Raw genomic sequence first — 26,543 nt, 5'->3', positions numbered from 1 at the left:
CCTCTCCCAACAGTCTTTTGGGCATTGGGCGGGGTACACCTTGTATTGGTCGCCAGCTAATCGCAGGGCACACATAGACAAATAGCCATTTACACTCACAATCACACCTACGGGCAATTTGGAGTGCTAAACAGCAAAGAAGTTGCAGCAACACCTATAAATGTACAATATGTGTTGCTGCTTTTTGTGTTTGCAGTTTTACAACTGCTAGCAAAACTTGAATATAGTCTCACTTCACTAATCCATCCCCTCTCAGAGTCTCTGAACAAAACCACGGCCGCTCACTGTGCACTCCACATAACGTGCACTGTAAACGGCTGCTACATGGGTAGCATGGCTTCTTCATAATGGAGTGTTACTGTAACACAAAATGTTATCAGTTTGAACCTTTTATTTCCCAGCTTGTACAATTAAAAAATGTGCTTTACAAATGCTGCTAATTCCGCATACAGTATGTGGTAGTCTTACATATGTGTGGCTGCTTTTACCTGTATATGTGGCTCTGGAATGTATCCCTTTGATAAACAGGGTTTGGTGTCTAAAATAGCCATGCAATCAGCCTTGGAAACCTCATAGCAAACAATTTGACTCACAAGGACTCCTAAAAAGGTGTTTTTATTACGACCGTTTCTGCTTAACTCCAACAGCATATTTATTTCTTCTTTTGAAATCCTACAACCCCTTTGCCCTGCCCATGATGAACCGCTGTTAAAGTGAGGAAAAGACAACGCTATAAGGAGACAGAGGTGACTGAGGTGGAGTTTTGATGGACAGAGTCAAGAAGGAGCAGGCAGGGTAGAGAGAAGGTGAGGGAGCAATGTTGCTTCATTGATGCGTAGAGACAAACCATTTGCACCTCAGCAGAGTGTCCCTTTTCTGTCCGTGCGTGTGTGCGTGTCAGGGGTAACACTGAGTTGAAATCTAGGATAGGTCACAGACTAATGGTGAGGGCTTTTTTTCATAAGTGTTTTAGTCAAACATCTCCACAGCGGCCTTAAATATCATGCATTTTAAAAAGTTGAGACTCACTGGGGACGTACTGACATGGCTGTGTGCGCTCCCTTCAAACGGCAACCTGATTTAAAGCAACATTTCATGCTCTCTGGTTACATTTGTTGACATCACTCAGCTCTTAACAGCAAATGTGATATGATAACTCAATCAGGCAAAACGCTAAATATTGAGATAAGCCTGTCGTGACCCTGAAGAAAAATAGGAGGCCCATGTGTTCCAGCCTGTTTCTGTGTTACAGTCACAATTACTGGAGATTACGGCTAAATCACTTCCACATGGGCTCAATGAAAACTTTACAATCTCCCACAATACACAGCCAGGTGACTTTGTTTGGACAGAACCAGAAGAGGAGTGGATGTGAAGGAAATAAAGCAGAAAGCCTCTGAACAACAGGGACTACATGACCTGGCCTTGGTTCAAGATTTTACATGTGAACCATCATGCAGCCATCATTCACTCTCCCATGGATGTCTTTTCCAAAATCAAATCAAATTGAAAGCAAATGTGCCGGCTCAGACCACACGAGATTAAAACACATTCTTGTTGTTTCACAATCTACCACCAGAAAATAGCTGGCTCAAAGGAAGACGAAAAAAGAATGAGCAAGCAAAAGTGAAAATCAAAATCAGCTTGAACATCAGAGAAAGCAGAGAGGAATGCTGCAGAACGGAAGCCCTTGAAAATACATTTGTTTTTCCAAACGAAAAGACAGAAGTCAGCAGGCCTTTTTGTAAAAACGTTTCATTCAGAAAGCTGGGGAGTTTTTCCTTTTGACTCAAGCTTCATTAATAGCATTCCAGATTAATTTTAGTCATTCATTTGGCAAGATTTACGACAAACATTTAGGAGGGAAGCATAATACATTTCATTGAAAGTGGCCTTTCATATGAAAAAAATGGCAGGAACCGACTCCAACATACTTGGAAAATTAGACGACACTTTCACAGCTTTTAGAATTCCAACATTGTTCTGAAATTTCACAGACCCCATTTATCTAAGATTGTGATGGAACGATCCAACAGAATTGCTCAGATTTATTTTCATGTCATGTTTGCGCAACAACTTGTCGTCAGGCAGAGTTCATGGGGCACAGTTATAACTGCCCCACAGGTCACAGAACATTGGCTCACACCAGTTGCAGATACTAGGCATTTAATAAATAATCATCAATTACATACATAAACACTAGTATAAAACAATATAAAAAACATCTTCCTTAGGATTATGAAACACATATTATGCATTTATGCATGCATCCACATAATAAGAATTGATCCACCGCTGATTTGTTTGGATTTTCAAAATAAGATGTTAACAGAACAACCACAAAAGCAAAGCACACAGAGTTGGGCCTACGACGGTCTGAGCTGAGGCATGTCAGTTTTGTTTTTACTTGACTTTAGAGGTATGTTTTCCCATGTTATGTTTTGGTTCTGTTATGAATTTAATAACTTTAGAGGTTCCACTTTGTAAGGAGTATGACATGCATTTTACTTATACAAATTCATTTAAAAAATAGAAACCACGACATACGTATTAAATATAACTATGTAATGGAAACAAAGCCAAAGAGTGTCCTCTGGTGAGTCATCATCAGTCTTTGTATATGAAAGCCTGATACAGGCCACAAAAATTCCATCTTCATTACAAAAGTTAATAGCTGGCTGTCAATGATTATTCCATTGAAATACTAAGTTTTAACTAGGTTACCCCATCTTTGATGTCCAATACATGTTGGGTTATCAAGTCATCAGAAATTCACCCAATTTGAAGCTTTAATATCATTTTTATGTGTTGAGGTTGGTTGCTAACCCGCCCCCCCCCCTCAATTGCAGCTTCCAAAAGGCATCAATTACCAATGCTTGCCTTTTTATCCTCCTTTCCCCACCCGATCATTTTATATCGTCAGTAAAAGGAAGGAGACGATTGTTAAGCAAAGGGAAGTTATTTCTACTTTGCCTGTTTCAATCCACAAAGTAAATGTGATGAAATGTTTTTGGTGTACAAAAAAAAAAGAGACAATGGAGGTAAAGTCGGATCATGTGATCGTTAACGCAGGCTGGCATACTTGTCTTGCTTTTATAGGTGGCAAATGCTACTAATCCTTCAGTCCAATATTTATTTAGTCCAAGTTTTGCTTTCCTGGACCCTTGCTATGCATCTCCTCGGCTCACTGCTTATATATTCCTGGCCCTTGATGTATTCCTGGCTCAGGAAACATGTTTTAGTGGCCCGCAAGGGCTGAGTGAGAATTGACAGTGTGTGCCAGAGTGAGAGGGAGACGCAAGAGGGGGGGCTGTTTTACTTTGTAAGGTCACTCAGAGTACATCTGTATGGAGTGGGAACTCACCCGCTTTCACTGTCACAACCACTCACAACAGCCATCTGTAATGTTGTTATGTGGAGCACTGTGTCCCTTTGTCCCTTGCGCACACACACACATACACGCACACACACACACACGCGCGCTGGACGACACACACATGCACATTTAAAAAGGTGAGCGGCGTACGTGCGCATTGACCTCCAACCTGGACGCTGCGTCACTTTTCACACGAAAGCAAATGAACCGGCGCGAACACACATTGTCATCATCACACTGAGTTCTAATTGCAACTCCATGTGGTTCTCATGAAAAAGTTGTTTTAGGGTTTTATTCCGCTCAGCTGTCAAACAATCCAGCCGTGTTTTGAAATATAATTGTGGGGACCGTAAGAGTTTCAAACCTAAACCAAAACATCGTGGCGATCCTGGTTTCTAATGTTTCTAATTTGTTAAAATATGCTGAGTGAATGACAAAAGTAGAAGTCCGAGTTGCCAAGAAAAACATATCAGAGGCCGAGCTGCGTGGAAATACAGAGCCTCTTTTAGAAACATGATCAATGTAACCTTTGTTACAGGAAGGCGAGGGAAAGCGAGGGGTGAGTGGGAGTGAGGGGGCCAAAGAGACAACTTACACAGACACTTGTGTACATGTTTATTTATCACCATTTCCTCCATGGATGCAAGGGTCAAAGGAATCCTCCAAATCGGAGCCGCCTTTTGGTTAAGTATGCATCGGGCAGCGATTTACGCTGAAGATGTACACAAGCACTGTTGTGGTGAAGCCAATTGTGCAGCAAATATGTTAGAGAGCAATTTTGGTGTGTCAAAGTGTCAAAAGTGGAGTGGAAGAGGAGAGAGGTTTAATCATTCGCAGATGGGAAGTGGATCTTTTACTTCTCATTTATGCTTGTTCGCTCCCAGGCTGGACCAAGAAGGATGTGTAGCCCCCCACCCCCACCCCACCCCACGCTCTCCCCACTTCCACCCCTCACTTTTCAACCCAAAACTAACATACAGCCTGGAAATGATGTGTGTGCAATGGAGAGAGAGGGAAAAGCAAATTCAGATGGTTGCGACATACATATCTCTCCTCCACCCCACCCCCGCTGCTTTCTGTTACTCTTTCCCTCGCTCTCTCATTCCTTCCCCACATATCTGTTTCGCCGAAGAATAACATACAAACTCTGTGAAAGGATTCATGGTTTATTAAACTAGAGGTCCTTTTCCTGTTTCAACACGAACAAGAAAAAATAAATACCTAGGTTTGCTTTCTCTCCCTTCTTAGCCATATAGCGGTCAGTTATTTTTTTTTATTTTTACCTTGGCCAAGGAAGTTATCCTCGCTGTGGGTTTGTTTATTTGTTGTTTTTGTGGGTGTACAAACTCCTGTCATGGGCTTTTGATGTATCAAGCCGGATTTTTACCTGAGACGATCCAAGAGTAGGGAGGTAATCATGAGTGTGTGTTTATTACCTCCACCAAATGACCAAAAACCCATTTGAGTTGGGAGCAAATCCAGATAAAAATACCAATACAGGAATTGATTTTCTCTTTTCGCTGTTGAAGTGACCATGGATTTGCTTGCCTTGCCCCAGGATGCCAGTGCTGTAATCTTCAAGGTTTGGGAGTACACAGAATATATGTGCCACCTTTACCCAAACTTGACACACAGTTTAGAGTGGTGTCATGAGCAGGCGCCCAGGCCACCAAAGGACCCCGATACAAAATTAAAGGCCGATCACATCTGGTATCTCTGCAAAAAATACAGTAAGTTAGGGGAGTAAATAATTTAAAGTAATAAATAATGAGTGCCACCTTGTGGAAGCAATGGGGTAACGAGCAGGGCCTGTTTTTTAATGACGACCTGTCATAAATTACGGACGCCGTGGGAATCTGGGATTAAAAAGTATTGTGTTGCAATGATATTCTGCCAGGTTATTGGTAACAGCTGTTCTTGAAACTACTTGTTAAGGGAAGAAACTGAATGGGTGTGTCAACATGTCACAAACAGGAAGTAGCCGCAACCACTCAAAACATATTCACACACCAACGACAGCACAGTCAAGTTGTTTATTTTATCCCTCCAGTATGCCTGGAATATTGTAAACAGTGAAATACGGCCATTGAGTCGAAAGAGAAGAACATAACAATCAGTGTTGGAACTGGACTTTACTTCCAGAGAACTAACCATGTATACCCAGACAATTTTGTGTTTTTCATGAAAACTAATAAATTCATTGCACAAGGGTTTTGAAGGGGTTTCTAATCATCCATTAGCCTTCTGACACAATTAGCAAACACAATGGACCATTAGAATACTGGAGGGATGGTTGCTGGAAATGGGCCTTTATACACCTATGTAGACATTGCAGCATGAATACGTGAAACGACCAGATTCTAAACAGAGGAGTACAAGAACAAAACTCATCATAGAACTCATAGTATTCTCCCTGCCACAACAAAAGAAAAAAAAAGTCCAGTCTCAACATTTTACATCATCTTTCATAAACCAAGTGGTCTTTTAATATTCTATTAGCAATTCATTTGCTCTAACGATTACAGTATATTATATTTGGGGGTGAAAAAAACAAAACAATGTTGTGATGGAAACTTTGTGAAGAAGTATTGGACAGCCCGGGCCATTGAACAAATTTAGATTTGATTTTGATTGAAACTTTATTGATCCCCGGGGGTGGGGAAATTCAGGGATGGATTGATCAGTGCTTTTTTATCATTTTGAAATCTCTAATCTATGGACGAAACATGCCATTCTTCAGTTATTCTGGAGTTGTTTGGCAGTCGTCATCTGCTTTGTCGACAGGCCTGAAGCAGAACATTGGACATAAATACCTTGTCGATATTGTTTTTCATTTGGTCAAATGGTCAGGTGCAAGGTAATCTCCAAGTGCCCACTTAACAGCTCTGAAATCTCCAAGGCCAATTTCACATTGTCCGCCCATGAAAGTCTGCATGAAATTCTACATTAACGGACTTTGCGCACTTTGACCTCATGGACTCCAGAAATCAGTTTCTTCCTCTGCCATGTAAAGGTCTTCTGAATTTTAGGAGGAATGGGCCAAAATACCAGCAAGGGTGAGTGAAAACCCTGTGAAGACGTTTGACCTCTGTAATCGCCGACAAAGAGTATATAACAAAGTATCAATATGAACTTTTGTTATTGACCAAATACTTATTTTCCACCATAATTCACAAATAAATTCCTTAAAAATCAGACAATGCGATTTTCCGTTTTTCTTTTTTCCTTTTGTCTCTCATCGATGAAGTGTATTTATGATGAAAATTACAGGCATCTCTCATCTTGTAAGTGGGAGAACTTGCACAATTGGTGGCTGACTAAATACTTTTTTGCCCCACTGTACCTGCCAAATTCCCAAATGAGCAAACCAGGGCTTGCACTGGTACAAAAATAAAGTTGTGCCGATTTTTATAGTCGAGTGAAGCTGCGCCGTCTACACATGTAGCGCCCACAGTTAATTTGTTCAGTAAACTTTAAATACAGTAAAAGGAAGTAAAGGGAAATGCCATTAATCTGTTTCAGTCCTCCCTAAAACATTATTTTAATTTGTTTGTGTAACGATAAAAAGAGCACTATATGTACTTTATAAAAACATAGTATAATTGTACTATACATACTATACTATAATTAAATTAGAATATAAAACATTAAAAGAAGCATGATGGATGACTGGTCAGCACATCTGCCTCAGAGTATAGAAATTGAGGGATCAGATATGGGCTCCTACTTTGCTGTGTGGAATTTGCATAGTTTTCCTGTACTTCTGTAGATTTTCTTCAGGTTTCCTTACACATTTAAAAAACATGCAAGAGTGATTTATTTGTCACTTTAAACTGTCTGCAGGTGAGTGTGAATGGATGTTTGTCTAGCTCTCTTCCACAGGAAAAAAAAATCGAACATCACCCACGCCGTTCGCTGATCGCTAAAACAACATCCGGGTCCGGGAGGCAAACGGTGAATGGATAACATCGCGCACATAGAATAGCGCAAGCACATTCGCGCAAGACCGAAAGAAAAAAACGGTGAATGGATAACATCGCGCATATAGAATAGCGCAAGCACATTCGCGCAAGACCGAAAGAAAAAAACGGCATGAAAATGAAGAATCGAAAAAGCTTGATTTTTTTCAACCGGGGCGCAGGGAGTCCTAACCGGGGCGCCGCCCCGGCTCGCCCCGGCTTGGCTACGCCTCTGGCTGTGCCCGACCATTTCAGGGTGGAACACCATTGCTTATTTTTGTCTTTGACATTTTGCTTTGTTTGTGAGCATTAGGCTGAAAAGCCTTTATTGCGGTAATGCGATGCGGTTGTTTTAAATATACGGGAATGGCCTTTGATTTTGTTTATTTTCATAGTAAGCTTTAACTGGGAACAGCATAAGAGCTGGAGGCCTCTTTTTTGAAGAATTGTTCACGAGTTGTCAAAATGGTGCTGTTTGTGAAGTGAGCTGAGTAGAGTTCACAGTGCTTGTATCCCAAATCTTTGAGCAATGGTTTGTATTGTAACGGTTTGTATCTTGAAAAACCCGTCACTCGCATCTCGAAGCATTTTTATAAAAAAAGGGCTAGCTAAAGCGGACGTTTAAAATTTATGGGGTGGAATCATCAAAACAGTTGGTGATTAAAATTGGTTGTGTGGAATCTTCTCACATTTTTTTTTACTTCTATCCAAAAGAAATTGTGCATGTTTTAGACCCATTTAGCTATTACAATCCTTGGTGGAGGTCTCTTGTTTTTGTCCACCTCCTAGTTGTATCGCTCAATCTTTTAACTTTGCTCTTTAAGTGTTTTGAACCACCCACCTGCTAACGTTCTGTTGTCAAGTGAACTTTTGTCTTAGGACACCAATCAGGCATGCGGCCCCATTAAAGCATAGAGTGTGACCGCTGAATGGGTCCCTCTGGTTACACGCTGTGTCTGCATGGCCGCAGTGTGTGTTAGAGAGGGCCACACTAGGATAACTCAGGCTAATATATTGTCCTGAGCCTGCACCCTGACACTTCCCCCTGCTGGCGCCTGCCCATTCATTACTGCTAATTTGACATGTTTACGGACCCCCCTCCTTACATTACATACTTAAGGCGATCGACTGACCTTAAATGGAAACACCTACAGCCGCGCGCCACATCAATACCCCATGAAGATGTTTGTGTCGGTGTTTGCGCACGCTCTCGTGTTTGAGCGTAGCTGTGACGCACTGCATCAATACTGAGTTAGTTATTAGTGGATAATCTGGAGGAGCAGCTGAGTTATGTTTTTGGGCATTATCGCGATAAGTGTGCATAATGCGGCTAAGAGGTCAACAATTCAAAGTAATGCAAGGTGGGTGTGTATTTGGATGGGAGGAAGATTCAGAGGATGTAACACGATCCCGATAAGTCTCAATTTCTTTGTTTGCGTTTTCCCATATTCAGCACTTAAATACAGCGTTGTGTCATTAAATGAGCAATCTTGCGTTGTCTTTCACTGATACACAACATTAATCACCAATTAGCTTGTCCTGCGACCGGCCACCTCTCTCATTAGAATATGATCGAAAATAATGGTACTTAATGATGCTTAGGAAACATAATTAAATGACTGAGGTGTAGAACATGTGGACGGACCGCGGCGCATCAATCAAAGAGGACCTTGTCAATCCAGCGTTCATCGAGAGCGCACAGACTAAAGTAAAAAACCCAATGTACCCGCATGTGTGTGCGCGTGTGCCGAAAACCACTGGCCTCTATCACGACCTCATTAGGGGAAAATGAAGGCTGGATGTGTCCCCATCACAAGATAGCGTTGGTGCTTCAAAGTGTGAATGACATTAATATGTGCCTCCGTCACTTGGCCTATCGAGCTGTACTGGAACAGATGAAGAAAGAAGAAGACAAAAAATATATAATAATAAAGGGCCTATCGCTCTCTGAGGTAGCTGCTTCTAGCCCTAATTAGCATTTGAATGAATGGAATAAATAATCTACATTATTTATGGTTTTTGCTTTTATCATTAATCAACATAACAAAAAGCGTGTCTAATGTGCTGGCTGAGGGGGATGCATATGGCAAAGAAATCGAAAAAAAAAGAGGTTTTTTGCCTTAGTAGAACAATAAAGATAAGTGTCCTAACATGCTTGCGGAACACACACACCACTTTGCAGGGCTCCCCCTCTCCCTCCTGCTCTATATATACGATAAAATCTATCTTTGTATCCGGATCGCTCTAACATCCATTACACACCTCAGCCCCTCACCCTCCCCACTCATTAGACCACTGCACAGTAAATTAGCAGTAGCAATTACAAGGCGTATAAAGCATGTGCTCTGCCGGCTTCCCTCTGACAGGTACCACACAGATCATAGACAGACACACAGAGTCACCGCCGTAATTACTGTGGGAAACGACCACACACCCTTCTAAGTGAGAGCACAAACCTCAAATGTGAGTGCACGCTCATCCGCCGTGTAGCCGCGGAGCTCATACGTGCTCTGTCTTACTGCCAGCCAGATGTAGGATGGCGTTGTGTGCACCTGCAAAAGCACCATTTTCTCCTAGCCGCAAATGCACATTAGAGCCACCTCTCCACAGCAGCAGTGGCAAAGTCTGGCGACCACAGCGCAGTTCAGAATGCTCAACCCACATCGCATTGCGGTGTAAAGTCTTCTTGCACCTTAAGATGCGACTGACCTGACATACAATGACCTCAACCGCTTCTTTGCTCGCTTCGACGCTCAGAACAGCACTTGCCCACTGAAGGCCACTCCCCCTTCCCACGAGCTGCCCCTGTGCCTCTCCGCCGACAGCGTGAGGAGGACGCTTGCCGCTATCGACATCCGTAAGGCGGCGGGCCCGGACAACATCCCGGGTCGAGCGCTGAAGGACTGCGCTGGTGAGCTGACGGGTGTCTTCACGGACATCTTTAACACTTCCCTGCAGCAGGCCATCGTCCCGTCGTGTTTCAAAGCTGCCACCATCGTACCTGTGCCGAAGAAGCCTGCTCCGTCCTGCTTCAATGACTACCGCCCCGTGGCACTTACGCCCATCATCATGAAGTGCTTTGAGCGGCTTGTCTTGGAGCACATCCGGTCAGTTCTCCCCCCCACCATTGACCCCTTCCAGTTTGCGTACCGAGCCAAACGGTCCTCTGAGGATGCCATCTGCTCTGCCCTCCACTCGGCCCTCACCCACCTGGAGGGGAAGGACTCGTATGTGAGGTTGCTGTTTGTGGACTTCAGTTCTGCCTTCAACACCATTGTGCCGCAGCGTCTCATCGGCAAACTTGACAAGCTGGGCCTCAGTACCTGCCTCTGCAACTGGCTACTGGACTTCCTCTGTCATAGGCCACAGGTGGTACGTGTTGGCGACAAGATCTCCGCCAGCATCACGCTGAGCACAGGGGCCCCCCAAGGCTGCGTGCTCAGTCCGCTGCTCTTCACCCTCCTGACGCATGACTGCGCTGCCACCTGCAGCGGCAACCGCATAGTGAAGTTTGCTGACGACACGACTCTGGTGGGTCTCATCACCAAGGGAGACGAGACTCAATACAGGCTGGAGGTTGACCTTCTGACCGCGTGGTGCAGGGACAACAACCTCCTGCTGAACGTCGACAAGACCAAGGAGACTGTTGTTGACTTCCGGAAGGGTCACGCCCAACACCTGCCGCTGACCATCGACGGTGCTGTGGTGGAGAGAGTGAGCAGCGCCAGGTTCCTGGGGGTGCACATCAGTGAGGATCTCTCCTGGTCCACCAACACCGCGTCGCTGGCGAAGAAGGCCCAGCGCCGCCTGTACTTCCTTCGGAAACTCAGGCGAGCGGGGGCTCCTCCGGCCGTCATGACTACTTTTTACCGCGGCACCATTGAGAGCGTCCTCTCCAGGTGTATTGCTGTCTGGGGTGGCAGCTGCACTGACCACGACTTGAAGGCCCTGCAGCGCATAGTGAAAACGGCTAGTAAGACTATTGGTGCTTCTCTCCCCTCCTTGAAGGACATTTACACCTCCCATCTCACCCGCAAGGCGACCAAGATTGTGAGTGATGTGAGTCACCCCACTCACTCTTTGTTTGAACTTCTGCCCTCTGGGAGGCGGTACAGGAGCCTGCGCTCCCGCACCACCAGACTTTCCAACAGCTTCGTACTCCAGGCTGTTAGGATCCTGAACTCGCTCCCCCTTTCAGCGTAGCGTCCTGTTCTTGCTGTATGCACACTGGCTCGGTTTTGCCCCTCATATTTAATGGGTTATTGGTCTGTTATTTATTCATCGCTCATTTTATTTTATTTTATTTATTATTTATTATTTATGGTTTGTGCCTTCTTGTTTTTGTTTTGAGTCGCCTACTTGTATGTCTCGTCACCGTGGGATGGAGGAAACGGAATTTCGGTTTCTTTGTGTGTCTTGACATATGAAGGGATTGACAATAAAGCTGACTTTGACTTTGAAAAAAAAGTTTTGAGATACGAGCTGTCATGTGTGAGAGCAAACTGAGGACAGTATGGTGGCAGTGAACTCAACTCACTTCAATAATGTAGAGCTGTTGGGCAAAATTGAACAATTCAGTACAGTAGTTACAGTTTTAGAAGAAACAGATATTTGAACAAGCGGCCGAAATGAGTTTTCTCCGCAGGATGTCCGGGCTCTCCCTTAGAGATAGGGTGAGAAGTTTGGTCGTCCGGGAGAGACTCGGAGTAGAGTCGCTGCTCCTCCACGTTGAGAGGAGCCAGATGAGGTGGCTCGGGCATCTCATCAGGATGCCTCCTGGACGCCTCCCTGGGGAGGTGTTCCGGGCATGTCCCACCGGTAGGAGACCCCGGGGACGACCCAGGACGCGCTGGAGAGACTATGTCTCTCAGCTGGCCTGGGAACGCCTTGGGATCCCCCGGGATGATACTAGATGAAGTGGCTGGGGAGAGGGAAGTCTGGGAGTCCCTCCTGAAGCTGCTGCCCCCGCGACCCGACCCCGGATAAGCGGAAGAAGATGGATGGATGGATATTTGAACACAAACAGTGGAGCAAGACATGTAGACAGATAATATAGCAGTACTCACAGGCTTACATTTTTTTTCTTTTTGATTGTTATTATTTGTTTTTATAAATATTACATATGCTTGGAGTGTTCCTGATGCTGGAGTGTTAAATATGGAGCACTATGTCAAGATTTTCACTTTTTATTTAGCATTTCTCATTGATAATTAATTATTCGGACCATGCCATCTGCACACACAATATGTTTCATATTGCTGATTTAAATTAACTTGTCAATTGCAACCGCACTGCCTTGCTGTTTTTATTAACATCTGCTCACATGCACTGTACAAAAGTTTTTCTCTATTTATGTATTATTGTCCCTCAACTGCTTTTAAGTAATACTGCTGTTGTTTTTCATTCCGAAGTACTCATGTGCAGACTATTAATTCACTGATAGTTTCTTTGGTAAGTACAACGCTTCTCACTATTCTTGCTGCTGTTCACCTTTACATCTTTGGAACTATTCATTTTCTGTAGCGTTTGTACTCATTCAGGCAACCAGTGAGCTTCAACCCAGTTGACTTTGTGGCAGAGGCGGGTATACCCTGGACTGGTCACTTGCCAATCGCAAGACACAACGAACTCCACATTCACTTCTCATCGGACAGTTTCAATTCATCGAACATGCACGTTCCTGGAATGTGGGAGGATGCTGAAGTCTCCATGTGCCCTCCCATTTATGAGGGCACATCCGTATGGTATCTAATTATTCATATACAGCTTGCCTTTTACATCTGCACATACAGTGTCGAGGGAATGCTGGTCTCATTGGCTGATGTAATATGAGAATTTATTTTGTTGCTGTAAAACAGTTATTATTCCAAACGACTTATTCCATTCTCTTCATTTCATTCTGGTGGATTCTGTTATTACCCTTAGCATCCTGTAACCTGGCCAGTTTGGAGGAAAAGAGCTCATAAGAGTTATCAAGTGTGATGAGGAATGCAGCTTTGTCCATTGTAGCTATTTTCCAACACTGAATATTATTAATATTCATTCCTTGTCTTTTTGTTCACTGACTAGCTCTGCTTCCATTGTCAAAGCCCCCCGCCCGACTACTCCCCCATCCGTCCTCTCCTCTCCATTTCTTTCCTTTCTTTATGCAGGATCCCCATGGGGGAATCCTGTTTTTGCTTTCAAATACGCTTCTCCACCACCCTTCCTCTCTCTTCATGTGTCCATACAGAGAGGAGAATGTGCGAGATGGTGGGGAATACAGTATGTGCATTATTATATTTCATTAGGAAACTAGTAGGACAGAAACTCCTGAGCAGCACCACTCTTGATGTGCACTGAGGCTGTTGGCGCCTCCAGTTCTCCAGGAATAGTTTCTTTGAATGCAAAGTCTCCAGAGGCTGCTGAAGGTCTGCCCCGGGCCGCCCACTCCTATTGTCCTCCTCCGCACTGACCACTCCATCTGGACCCGCAAAGCTGGAGCAAAATGGCATCACCTTTTGTCTTAGTGTATTTATGATTTATGTGTTTGAATGTGTGTCTGCTTGGATGCTGTGTGTGTTTGTGTGTGAGTGTGCGTGCATTTGGAGAGTCCCTTGAGCCGCGTGTTGATGCTTGGCACGCTAATCAAACGCATTAGGCTTTTCCTCTGCATGTAGTCACCTCGGTAATTCAATATTCTACCTCTTACAGCTAATTCATGCACACACTTTAGTGTTTGTCAGCAAAACTATCAACTCTCTTATTAGATATACAGCTCTGCACAATTATAAACCTGCAAGCGATTAAAGACTGCACGCAGTGTTTACAAATCCTTTCGTCATCACCACTTCCAGGTTTGCCTCCCCGGGCGCTACGGAAGCCTCCAGTTACCACGGAGACCCCGCAACACTCGGAGGTCAGCAGAATCCCAGGATCCGCTAAGGTAATCCAATCGTGGCCTTCCTAAATTACATATGCAAAAATAAAAAGAATTAATTTTCTGCTGATGACCGGCTATGCAAATGATGACTCAATTATGGTGGGCTGGTGCGTTTGCAATTAATAACCTCGGAATCATCATTAACTAATATGTTTAGGAGGAAACTTGTCAGGCTAACCATGTTCACCATGCCATCGCTAATGCATTGATGAATTTGATTCATTAGAGAGAGAAGGGGCAAGGGATGCACACTTGTTCTTGACTTGAAGAATTGCGTAGTCCCTGCAACTCCTTTTCCATTTTGTCAGCCTGATTCAGCAGATGATAGTTCCTCTTCAAAAGCCTAGAAAATACCATGACGAATGTTCATAATAAATAGATTTCTTTGTTGGTGCTCCATTTAATTGCATTAGTATAGCACTGTGTATCGCAAGTCACCATACTTAAAAATTAATTATAATAATTATAATAATAAACAATAATGTATGTAGCACCCTTAGTAGAAATAAATATCACATGACTCTGTTTTGTATTTATTTGTTTTATGAATGTTCGTTTTTTTAAGTTTTGCTTTGGGCTCCATAATCCTGATTTGAACTTTTTTCTTTTGTCAAGCCACTATAAAGTTAGCTTACGGTAATGACGAAAATAAAGTCCAATGATTTAAATGCCTACTCGTATAGCATTATAAATATAATAATTAAGTAACCCAATTGATCTCCCAGTTCACAAAAATGCTTATCCTCATTAGGGTTGTGGGTGAGATGGAGTATACAACAGCTGACTTTGGGCGAAAGTCAAGCTACACCAGGTACACAAAGACAAACAGCCATTCACGTTACCATTCAGAGTTTTCAGTTTACCTAACATGCCGGTTTTTGGAATGTGTGAGCAAGTTGGAGTAGCCACAATTAAGATGTGAACCTCAGCAGTGTGATGCTGATATGCTAACCACAGGTCTGCCAAGGTTCAAATCAATTCTTACAATTTCAATTCATACAATGCCCATGTAGAGTCTCAGGTGCTTCACATGCCCATAGTTCACAAAGATGAATGACATCCCATTGTCTAAAACACCGCATGAGGAAAAACTGCAAAAACACATTCGGGGGACAAAAGACAAAAACGTTGATAGAGGACCATAGATGGAGAAATTGCCCTTCCGGGATGACCAAGCTGCGATTCATGCAGCGTGGGAAACCTTTAGCACATAGCATGGTGCTGTACAATGTTAGTTTTAGCAGCATGAGCATTAAGTTTCAATTAGTAACCAGTGCAGGCATCCAAAATTAGCTCTTGATTAATAATAATAAAAATGCGGACAAAGTCACAGACAAGAGGTAACTTTAATTCAACATTGTGAGAGTCCAAAAGTTATCTTACAGCTCATCAAAAACAATAACAACCTATACAGTAGAATTTTTTTCTTCTCTTAGAGCTTTTGAGTGTATTTGCAGTCCAAGACAAAAAAAAAATACACACACACACACACACAGAAGGAAAAAAATAGACACTGGCTATTTGGTTTGGATCTGTCATTTTCCTTGTACAAAACTTTACCAATAATCATAATGGGGAAGGAGCTAAGTTTCCAAAAAAGCCATTCATTTGTGTACGACAATAGACCTCTGTGGTGTGTTTGGGAAACAGATATGGCGCGGCCCCTCACAGAGAACAACAACACAAGTGCCTGAAAACACTCGTCTGTCAGCGGGCGCCTCTCTCTTCAAATACTCTACAACAAAACCAGAGAAGCCTAAAGAAAAGCCCCATTCTCTGTCAGTCTGTCTGTCCAGCGACAGCGTGAACGCACACACACGCGGGCACACAAAATAATTGTAAAAAAAGGACGACAAAAATGAGCTCCTGTTTGGCTTGTAACGAAGCCACGTTGTCGAGTGGACGTGGTGTGAATGACACAGGGGATTGGTTACTTGGGTCTGGACTCTGATGAGATTGTGCTGTGGCAGCGCTTCACTGTGCTACTTACAATTAAACAACTCAATAAGGTCAAAGAATTTCTCATAGCAAGTCATTGCTGTTGTATTTTCAAACGTTTTTGAATTATGGCTCTTTGTGTTGTGGCGTTTGTGCTTTGTCCCCCAAGTTCCCATGAATTCCTCTGTGGCAAAGAGACAATTGTGGCGAGGCTAGAAAACTGTACACATGATTGAATGAAGAATGGGATTGCATTGTTAAGGCATCTAGACTGCTGGTAAAGATTACAGTGACAGAAAGCAAGAGTGTTGAGATACAATATGTAAGCGGGAATAAATAACATGGGGAAAGAAAGAAGAACGTGTGCACACACACACGCACACCCACACGCGCACACACACACGCAGGCGCACACACGCACACACAAAGACGGTGCCACTCAAGAGAAGAGCCCATGCATATTAACAGTATCAATCTGGAAAAAACAAAAAGATATATCTTTACAGTATATATTAATGTGTGTATATAGTCTTTAAAAAAACTACTTCAACCAAATACTCTGAATAAGATGCTACTTTTTGCCATACAATAAACATTTTCGTAAGGAAACAAACAAAAACAACAGACACGTTTTATTAACTTATACAAAAATAGACAATGGCGTGTTGGTGAGTCCCATACAAAACCAAAAGAAGTCACATTTAAATAGTGAGAGACGACAGTGAATCATGGAACGAAACACGGTGAAGTATGTTCACAACACAACTAAACAAAGGTGATGTACAAATACAAGGGATAAATACAGTATTTATAGGATATTTTACACAAACCCCTTTTTTTGTATCCAAATCCTTGTTGTATCTCTAAATCTTCTGTACGGAGAAGCTGCCTTAAGACGGTTTTCAAACTAGAGCTATTGCAAAAAAAAAAAAAAAAAAGCCAAATGAAATAAAAACCCCAAAATGCACTTTTTTTTATATACAAAAATATATCAAACATTTATTCTAATGTAACATTTGCTTGACTCCTTCAGTACAGTGCTGGCTGGACACACACACGTCATCGAACTTTTCAAGTTTTTACAAACCCTTTTTGGCTAAATAATCACATTGTGTTTTTAAAACTCCTGTGACAAGCTTCGTGGTCACAGTTTTAGTAGAATTCAAACAGCATAAATAGAATAGGCTAGGTGTTATGCTCTTTTTAATTTTGTTTTATTTGTGTGTGTTTTTAGCAAGCAAGCTTAACACTTCACTGCTTTTTGTGCACATTACAGTTGGCAAATAAAGAAAAACACATCTCATGAATATGAATTCCCAAGCTACACTAATTCAACCAAAAGGGAAATGACATGGCAAAAATGGTTCCGTCTTCTCAATCCCAGTGGAGTGGAAAGGCCTGAGTTTTGAACAGAGTTCTTATCGTCACTTCAGCTCCGAGTCCAACACGCATTCGCATCTTGTTCCTTTCAACATTCTTCGTTTCCAGATCCTCTACATGGGTGGAACAATCATCCCCGGAATCGCTGCTTGTGGGAAAAGAGGGGGAGGAAAGAGGGAGAAAGCCAGGCGGTGGGGCGGGGGGTAAAGAAAAAGAGAGCGGGAGGTCAGTCATGTGATAGCTGGGTTTCGTCTGTCATCACAACAGTGCCATAACCCAAATGTGCTGCAGCAAGGACACGTCTCCCTCTCTCCCTCCCTCCCTCATTATCTGCTCAAATCACAACATTTTCCTGCTAACCCGCCACACACGGACCACATCATTTCAGTCTGGCACAGGATTCTCCGCAAATAGTTTCATGTGAACACTGCCACTGCTAATTGTTAGCAGCTACACCAAAGTGTGTGAACAAATGCAACATGGGTGACGGAGGCCGTGAGATGATGTTTGACTGGTGGAAATGGATCGTGAGCCAACAACAGTGTATCTGTAAACTTGCGTGACCAACAATAAAAGAATTACATAACAAAAATAAAGATAATAATGTGTGTCAGCACCAAATAGGTGTTTATTTAACTGAACAATCTGTTTACTATTGTGGTTGGAGTTTGCACTATATCACGCTAATATTTATGTATCCTGTTTTTAGTCACGTAAGAGTCCAATACTATTGTGGCGGCCGTGGTTCATGTGATAGAGCGGGTCATTCAGTAACCGCAGAGTCAGCGGTTTGAATCCCGCTCTGTCCAGGTCATGTGTCGTTGTGTCCTTGAGCCTGACACTTCACAAACCTTGCCTCCAATGCCGCTCACACTGGCATATGCCTGTGTATGTGTGTTTGGAAGTGGTCGGAGGGGCGGTAAACTCACACTGGCAGCCACGCCTCCAGGTCAGTTGTGGCTGCTTACGTAGTTTACCTCCAATGAGTGTGAATGTGTGAACACATGAATAATGTATCCACTGTAAAGTGTGTTTGAGTGTCAAGAAAACTGCTACATAAATCGGATGCATTATTATTATTATTATTATTATTATTATTATTATTATTATTATTATTATTATTAAGTTGTCTTTATGCCTAAAGCTTTGAAAAAAAATCACGAATGACCAATGCAAACATTAAACTTCCGGCTTTTAATGCCTTTAAGACGATGTCACCTCAAATTTGTGCAGCTTGAAATTTGGGAAATTATGGTCCGAAAGTCAAAATCTGTTATCATGCACAAAGTCACAATAGCTATAAATGACCCAGTGAGCATTTTAGCAAGGGTGGGAAACTTTATCCCTGCAAGGGGTTGTTACAATATTTTTTAAAGCTGGGCCATATTAAATTCATGAAAGAACATGACTCGATAATTGAACAATAATAATAATAATTTGTGAGTTTTTTTTATTCTACTTTCAGAATAGTTCTTCTGAGACTTTGTTTTTAGAATCATGTAGAATGCTTGATCTAAAAGTGTCAATTGTCTTCAAAGGGTGAAATTCTTACGTTATTTTAGTTAACGCCTTATAATGTTAATATGCTCCTTATAGTTTTTCATTATGCATTAATTCACTTCCACTACCTTATTAAATTATTGTTTTTGTGCATTATTATTGCAATATTGTTAGGCGTGGGCACCCATTTTGCTTCAATTTACTAAATATTGTCTCTTGTCCAATCAAGGTTAAGATAAATACATGACTGACTGAGCATTATTATCTTTGTAATGAAAGATTTTCTTTTTCTCACTGCTCTCGTATTGGCTCATGCAGGTGTACCCAATCTGTTCGATCGCCAGTCATGCTTCATTCCTTAAGCCATTCCCTCCCCCCAGTTTTACACATAAGCCATCACATGGAGGAATTTTTCATATAAGATATTGGCTTCCTATTGATCCCCCTCTCTCTCTTCAATCCACTAATTCCCGCGTTATTTCCTAAAAGCGTTCGTCTTGCTGGGATTAACTGAATGATGTGTGTGTATATCTGTGTGTGCGCGTGCGTGTGTCACTATGATCAGCGCGCAGTGGCCCCAGGGTCACCATGTTCAGTGCTCATCAACGCCAACAGAGGAAGTGAGGAAGTGCTTAGCTTGGGGGTCTGATAAAGATTCCCATCCATCATTTCTCTGGCGCAGGATCTCAACACCATACAACATCCTGCCTAGACGGGCCGACTACGAGCCGTGCTGGATGGAAACGGGAGAGCAGAATGACCCCTGGTGGCACGGCGCACACCTCTCAACGGACGGCAACCGCAGCACAAGGCAGGAAACAGGAAGTGAAAACAGGAAATGGAACACATATGCGTTCCCACTGACAAGTGGAGCGTGACAAATAAAAAACGAGAAGGAAAGGCAGGGCAGGATGAGCTGCTGCTGTGAACGAGCTGGGTGGGACAGCGTGGGATGGAAAGAAACAGAGGAATTGCGAACAAAAAGAGAGCGAGAGCGGGGTAACATACTTCAGGAGAAGGCCAGGCCCTGCAGGGAGCTGGCTGATGAGTACTTGCTAGAGTCCACAAAAGACTGATCTGAAGTCAGGAGGGACAGTCAGGGATCAAGAAGGGTAGAGGAAGAAAAAAAAAGGGTGGAGTGGAGGGAGAGAGGGGTAATAAGAGGCAAGAGGGAAAAGGAAAAGGTGAGAAATTGTTATTAAAAGGAGGTTAATGTAACCAGCCGGCATTGGTGATTAGCAAGTCATGGGCGGATTGTGTTGGGCTTTGAAGAGTCCAGTCACTGGCGGAGCTAGAGAAGAGGCTGTGGGGGCACGGCCCCCACATCCTGAAATATGCAGGCACCACATCACGGATTTTTGGGAAACTTTTTTCAACGTTTAAGCACGTTCAAGCACGTTCTCCATAGAGAACATAGAATGACTCTTAATAATAATATGATCTATACCAGGGGTCTCAAACTCCAGTCCTCGGGGGCCGCATTCCTACATGTTTTCCAAGTTTCCCTCGTTAAACACACCTGATTCAATTATCAGGCTCCTGCAGAACGTGAGGATGAACTGATCATTTGAATCAGGTGTGTTTAACGAGGGAAACTTGGAAAACATGTAGGAATGCGGCCCCCGAGGACTGGAGTTTGAGACCCCTGATCTATACAATCTTTATTTCTGAAAAATTTAGGGCTATGTGATGTTTGTGGACCTCCTGTAATATTCTTGGCCACCCATTGCCTCCCAAGGAAAAAAATCTTAGCTCCGCCAGTGTGTACACGTAACTTCTATGCTCGGTCATTCTTACCTTGCAGGCTGTTAGCGGTGGCGCTGGTGCATGTGGGGGGTGGCGAGTTTTGGGGTCGTACAACGGGGGCAAAGGCGCTCTTCTGCTTGACGGCGGCCGACACCATGTTAGCAGGGGAGAAGGAGAAGATGCCGGAAGAGCTGCTGCAGTTGGAAGGCAGGCTGGTCGACGACGCCATGGTGGGGCTGGACGGGACGACTGGGAGGTGCGGAAGAGGAAGGGGGAGGTTGGACGGAGGGCAGGAGAGGGGGATGGAGGGTGTCAGGGAAGAGGGATGGAGAGGAAAGATGAAGACGGAAAAAAAGGGAAAGAGATGGGGTTAGAGAGAGGGCCGAGGGCAGAGGACGGGCAGACGGGACGAACAGAAGGGGACTGGTCAACGGATGATGGCAGGGGAGATAATAGTTCAGAGGTCTTGCACACATACCTTTTACACAGAGACATTCATTTATTTTTTAATGTATAGAATATATATTGGTGTGACTTCCCCCGTTGAACACGATTTGATATCCCAAGACCTGACTCCTCCCCTTTTGAAAATATTGATAAAAGCAATGTTGCACTAGACCAGGGGTCACCAACTCCGGTCCTCAAGGGCGCCAATCCAGCCTGTTTTAGGTGCAGCCTTGCAACAACACACCTGATTCAAATGATCAGCTCATCAGCAAGCTCTATTAAGGCTGATAGCGATCCTGATTATTTGAATCAGGTGTGTTGCAGGGGGGATACATCTAAAACAGGCTGGATCGGCGCCCTTGAGGACCGGAGTTGGTGACCCCTGCACTAGACCAATTGGTGGTATTTCCCCACCAAAAAAGATGTTTTGACTTAAACTGCCAGTTCAGATCCAATTGCTATTTCCTGTTTAATAGTCCAAGATAAATTGTCTCCTCTCTTATTTGTGAAGCTTAACCTACAACCGCAAGACTCTTGGCGGCATCCCCTGGGCAATGAATATTATGCTCGAGGGGGTATGGTGAGGGACCAGAACTGGTGATAAAGTGAGGTCCAGCGTTGCCTTGAGATACAAGTTTAATTACTTCTCAAACTCTCAACTGAAAACATTTGTATCCCAAGTCATCTTTCACCATTGAAATGAATAGAAATTCCATTAATACGTCCCAGCCTCCACCCGATAAAAAAATAAATAAAAAATAAAAAGAGCACTATAACACTGTACTTTTTAAAAACAGCATAATCACAATTAAATATGTGTCAAGAATTAAACAATTTGTGTTTTGGGATTTAATGCTGGAATTGTAATGTAAATACTTTTGTGCATTGTGTTTTGTTTTTGATTTTGGGGGTGTTCTCCTTGTTTTTTGTTGTGATAAAATAATAATAATAATACTAATAATAATAATAATAATAATAATAATAATAAAAAGTTAATGCCATCGTTGCAACCAAAGTTGGGCGTTTTCATTTTTAAATGGAAATTGATTTCATCAAACTGTGCAGGGATAAATGGCATTCATGAATTCATATAAAATATAAGCGTGCGACTGCCATTTTGAATCTTGGCCTTTTCTGGAGATTCTAATGCTCGTATAAAAGTCATTTTTACAGCTTGGAATGGTATTTTCTGAAGATTTCTGTTACTAAATGATACAGCAGGATTTGTGAAAGTGTCTCCAAAGTGAAAATGGAGATTTTCTTCACAATGGCTATGAGCTGGATTTACTGTACATGTGTGGCACCAGCTCCCTCAGCCAAATTCTGTCTCTCCCACTGACATCATCCCATCTATCCACTTCTCCAGGGTTTGTCTTTTGTCTGCTAATACACTAAGAGCATTTTCCCCCTCAGTGATTTTACAATCAAGCAAGTCGTATTTCACCTGCCCTCTGATATCTGCTTCTGCCTTTATTGTTGTTATTATCCAACACTTAGCTTTTATGGCCCTTCCTGACAAATCCTTGCAATAAAGTCATAATCCATTTATGAAGGGGCCTAACTAATCAATTAATGAAAATTGGACCTACAAAGGCAGGCTGAGGGGCCATTGATTGAAAGTGTCTGTGTGGGGCCGATGAGCCTGTTAAAATACTTGTTAACACCCAGGAATCAAAGAGCCGAAATGAAATTGCTTCTCTAGCAATTAGTTTATTGATTTAATCAAGGGTCTTTAATGTAGAGAGTGAATGTGTGTGTGTGCGCGCGGGCGGGAGTGTGTATGGAGTGCTAGTGTAGGGTGTGCGTGCGCATGTGTGTGTGTCAGGGGCAACGCTAAGGTGATCTGCTCCCCTTTGCCAATAAAGGGAGGATTTGTGTTTGACTCTGTTCTTAAAGAAATAGATGAGCCAGCTAAACTGCTCAATTTGCTCCTCACACGTCAAAGTTTGCGTCCACTTCTCACTCCTTAACTACGGCACCCACTCGTTTGACTCGTGTGAGGGCCAATTGCTTCAAGATGTGATGCATTTACTCACTAGCATACGGTGAGTTGCCCGCGGATCCATTGAGGAAGTTGGGCGAGGTGCCCAAGGTTGCCATGCCAGAGTTAGCGTAGCCATTCATGCTAGTGGAGACAGAGCTGTAGCTACCCTGCTGGGGAGTGGAGCTGGGAACATAACCATGAGGGGACACACTGCTTGTAGTCCTACTGAAACCTATGGACAGGGAAAGATGGAGAGGCAGAAGAGAAGATAGAAGGGAATAGAAGAGAGAAAGGGTGTTAAGGATATAGAAGAAGGCAGACAAAAATAAATCCATGCAACGCTGCCTTTGAGAGAGTACGCAGAACATCGGAGAGGCAGACGTCTCTGCGATCAAACCCCCTGAGTGGCAGAAAGTGTTAGACATCACACATTTCACACAAGAGCCACCATACTGCGTAATTGACTGTAATGAGGAGATCGAGAGGGAACCAAGATGTTGTCCCAAGTTACTTTTAGCTTAATGTTCCTTGAATTGAAATAGGCGCTGCTCAAACGACACTATGCGTATCGTTGGATTTGATTTGTGTCCCTCAAGGTACAATTACACTATTGTACCCCTGAGGTCTAATTATTGAGCTCCGATTTTACAACGAGACCTCTGAAGTCAAACGCCTCCAAAGTCAAACATAGGTTGTACAATTCAAAATTGGGGTGGCGGGGAGAAATGCCTCTTAAGACACCTCAAGAGGATTTCTTCATCATCACAATCATCAGAATTGTTGATGTGTACATAAAAGTTATGTGCATTGTGTGTAGTTTTAATTAGGGTATGGCAATGTTTCTAAGTGGTAAGAATTACTGTTGAATTTTGGGATTGTGTGGTATGTTTATGGTTTGAACTATTACTACAGGCAATTCATAGGGCTGCGTCAATTATTCACAGCAATTTGCTATTTGCAGTTGCTAACCTCTTCACTTGTGTGAGGTGGAAAAATGACTCACCATCGATGTAAACCTTTATTTATTTTAATAGCAATGTCTGTTTGGTTTTTTTTTAGACCATGGAAGACCTGTTGCCACTACTATGGTTTAGTTTACCATGACCATAGTTTGTCTCTAGAACAGATTATTTTTATAATCGGAATGATAATTCAAAATTCAACTTTAGAAGGTCCACTGTGACAGTTTTTTGGGAATCTCAAAGTGACTGCTATGTTGCCCAGCTATAAAGTGCAGAGGATACAAAAGCCTTATGACTCATTGCGGTGGGAGGGATACATCACTTCATACTACCTTGTACGTGGATAATGGCCACGGTGAAATAAGCCAAAAGAAATGTTCGGACAATCTTGGAAGGCGTATGGCACCGAGAGAAGGCAATGAACAGAATGGCAGGAGAAGCGATAAAAGAGTGAACCAAGTACTAAAACAAGAGGTCTCTAACCTAACTGGCTCTCATCCAACAACAAAGAAAACATATATACAGTATATACAATATATGGCAATTCAAACTTGTGTAACCTCCTCCAAGATGTGAAGATTTCTGCTCTTTATTCTCAACGGGCTGTAGGCTACCAGGCGGCGAACAGTTGGAGGCTAAGATAGAAGACTCCAAATATAAATCCCTGGTCCAAATGCTGACACAGCAGAAAAGAACACCTGGAATTGATCACTAGTGTGCTCTCTTGTGTAATAGTGGCTGCACTTTAAGCATCAAAGTAGCCTCTTCGAGCATAATTAGCACATATTGCGGCAGTACATAAACCATAAGTCAAGAGGCTTTTGTTTTCCTCGTTTTGAGATGATGCTCATTGCAAGTATTACGACACATCCAGAGGCTGATCCGTTCACCCGATTTTCCCTCCTTCCCTCGATACATGTGATGAATCACCCCTGACTGCACCCACATCTCTCTCTGTCAGACGGGGGCCGACCCCAGTCTAATATACACACCCCTAGGACCCGCTCATATTTCTCCATCGTGCCTCATCCCTGACTTTCTACTTCTCCATTCTTTACAATCTCTTCGTCTTTCTTGCCTCATCTGCAACTTTCACTTTTTCTTGCCACTGCCACCGCTCGCGTCCTGCTTTCCCCGCGTTTAACCTCCACGACGGTCAAATATTACTCACGCTTGGCAATCAGATGCTGTAATGACAACAATCCTACCCGATCATCTTCTCTCACCCTGATTGGCCGTTTGAGCCACTTCTGAGCCGGTGAAGGAGTTTACGGCCATCATGCCCGCGTGGACAGATCCGCTGCCAAGACCGGCAAGCTGGTTGTGCCCTCGTGGCACTGTCGTATAGAGGGCCTCTGCGATGTCTGCTGCTCGTTTCAGGATCATTTCCTGCCATTGAGGGAGGATCAGAAGAAGAGAAGTCAGGTCCTATGTCTTCTTTTGCTCTCTCGATTGCTCGTCTATGGAGTTTTCCTAGCACTCTTCACAACTTGAGTGGATAAAACGCATTTTGCTCACGTCCACAGCTTAAAGGGATATTAAGCCAATTTCACCAGTAAATGGTAATTTTTTAATCTAAAATTAATTGAATTAATTTTAATTAATTGAATTAACAATTACTTTTCACATACATTTAATACCTTTAAAATGCAGTTTGCTCCTTGTCAACTAACCGATTTACGTCACATGTGCTGAGGGCTCAGGTAATGACCAATAGCTGCTCAGATTGCAAATGTCATACGACCAAACCCAGAAAAAAGCTTTTTCCTGAGCCCTCAGCACGTGATGACTTTTTTATTCGATAGCAAGTTGCAATATTTTTATCGTATTAAATGTTAGCAAATTAATTATATAAAAAACATTTACATTTTGCGACTGAAAAATTCCAAACAAGTGCACTATCTCTTTAAATGATTCATTCTAGGCTTTTATTTAGCATTTTCTTTGGATTTTTTTTTTGGGTGGGGGGACAAAAGACAGACAGTAAAAGACCCAACCCTCTGTGAGCAAAATGAACATAGTGATTTATTGTTTTGTATTGTATGCATATTAATATATTGTTTTATATTTTAGATGTGGTATTTAGTCTGGCTTGACTTAATTTTTACAGTTGTAAAAATGTTGAAAAACAAGACAGGTAAGGTGAATCTGGAAGGACTCACCTTTGCATTATAGCTTCTTTATTGTGTTTTTTTTCTATGACTGGTCATGACAGATAACAATACTAAAATGTTTCATAGAAACTACTTTTTCACGATGTTGGTTTTGCGGAGGCTACATTATGATTTATATTTCTAACAGAAAGTTTGGTTTGGTTCTACTTTAGAGG

At 42.8% G+C, this 26,543-nt stretch overlaps 1 protein-coding gene across 8 annotated transcripts in view; it reads right to left on the bottom strand.

The window, feature by feature from the left end:
* Window positions 1-15,584: 15,584 nt before the first annotated feature.
* The window catches only part of ebf1a (EBF transcription factor 1a), a 59,970-nt gene continuing 49,011 nt past the window's right edge, over window positions 15,585-26,543 (bottom strand). Inside the window, exons 13-17 of one of the 8 annotated variants that reach the window (XM_037260948.1) lie at window positions 25,441-25,603; window positions 23,305-23,484; window positions 20,873-21,070; window positions 20,084-20,152; window positions 15,585-17,723 (exon numbers count right to left, since the gene is read on the bottom strand). In XM_037260948.1, coding sequence (XP_037116843.1) covers window positions 20,085-20,152; window positions 20,873-21,070; window positions 23,305-23,484; window positions 25,441-25,603 — 609 coding nt within the window. In that variant the 3' untranslated portion in view covers window positions 15,585-17,723; window position 20,084. The other 7 variants (XM_037260947.1, XM_037260951.1, XM_037260949.1 and 4 more) reach the window with 7 other exon arrangements.

Source organism: Syngnathus acus, chromosome 10 (genome assembly GCF_901709675.1).
Source record: "Syngnathus acus chromosome 10, fSynAcu1.2, whole genome shotgun sequence".
Taxonomy (NCBI): Eukaryota; Metazoa; Chordata; class Actinopteri; order Syngnathiformes; family Syngnathidae; genus Syngnathus; species Syngnathus acus.
The sequence above is the reverse complement of the archived record's forward strand: the minus strand, read 5'-3'. Positions and strand labels throughout refer to the sequence as shown.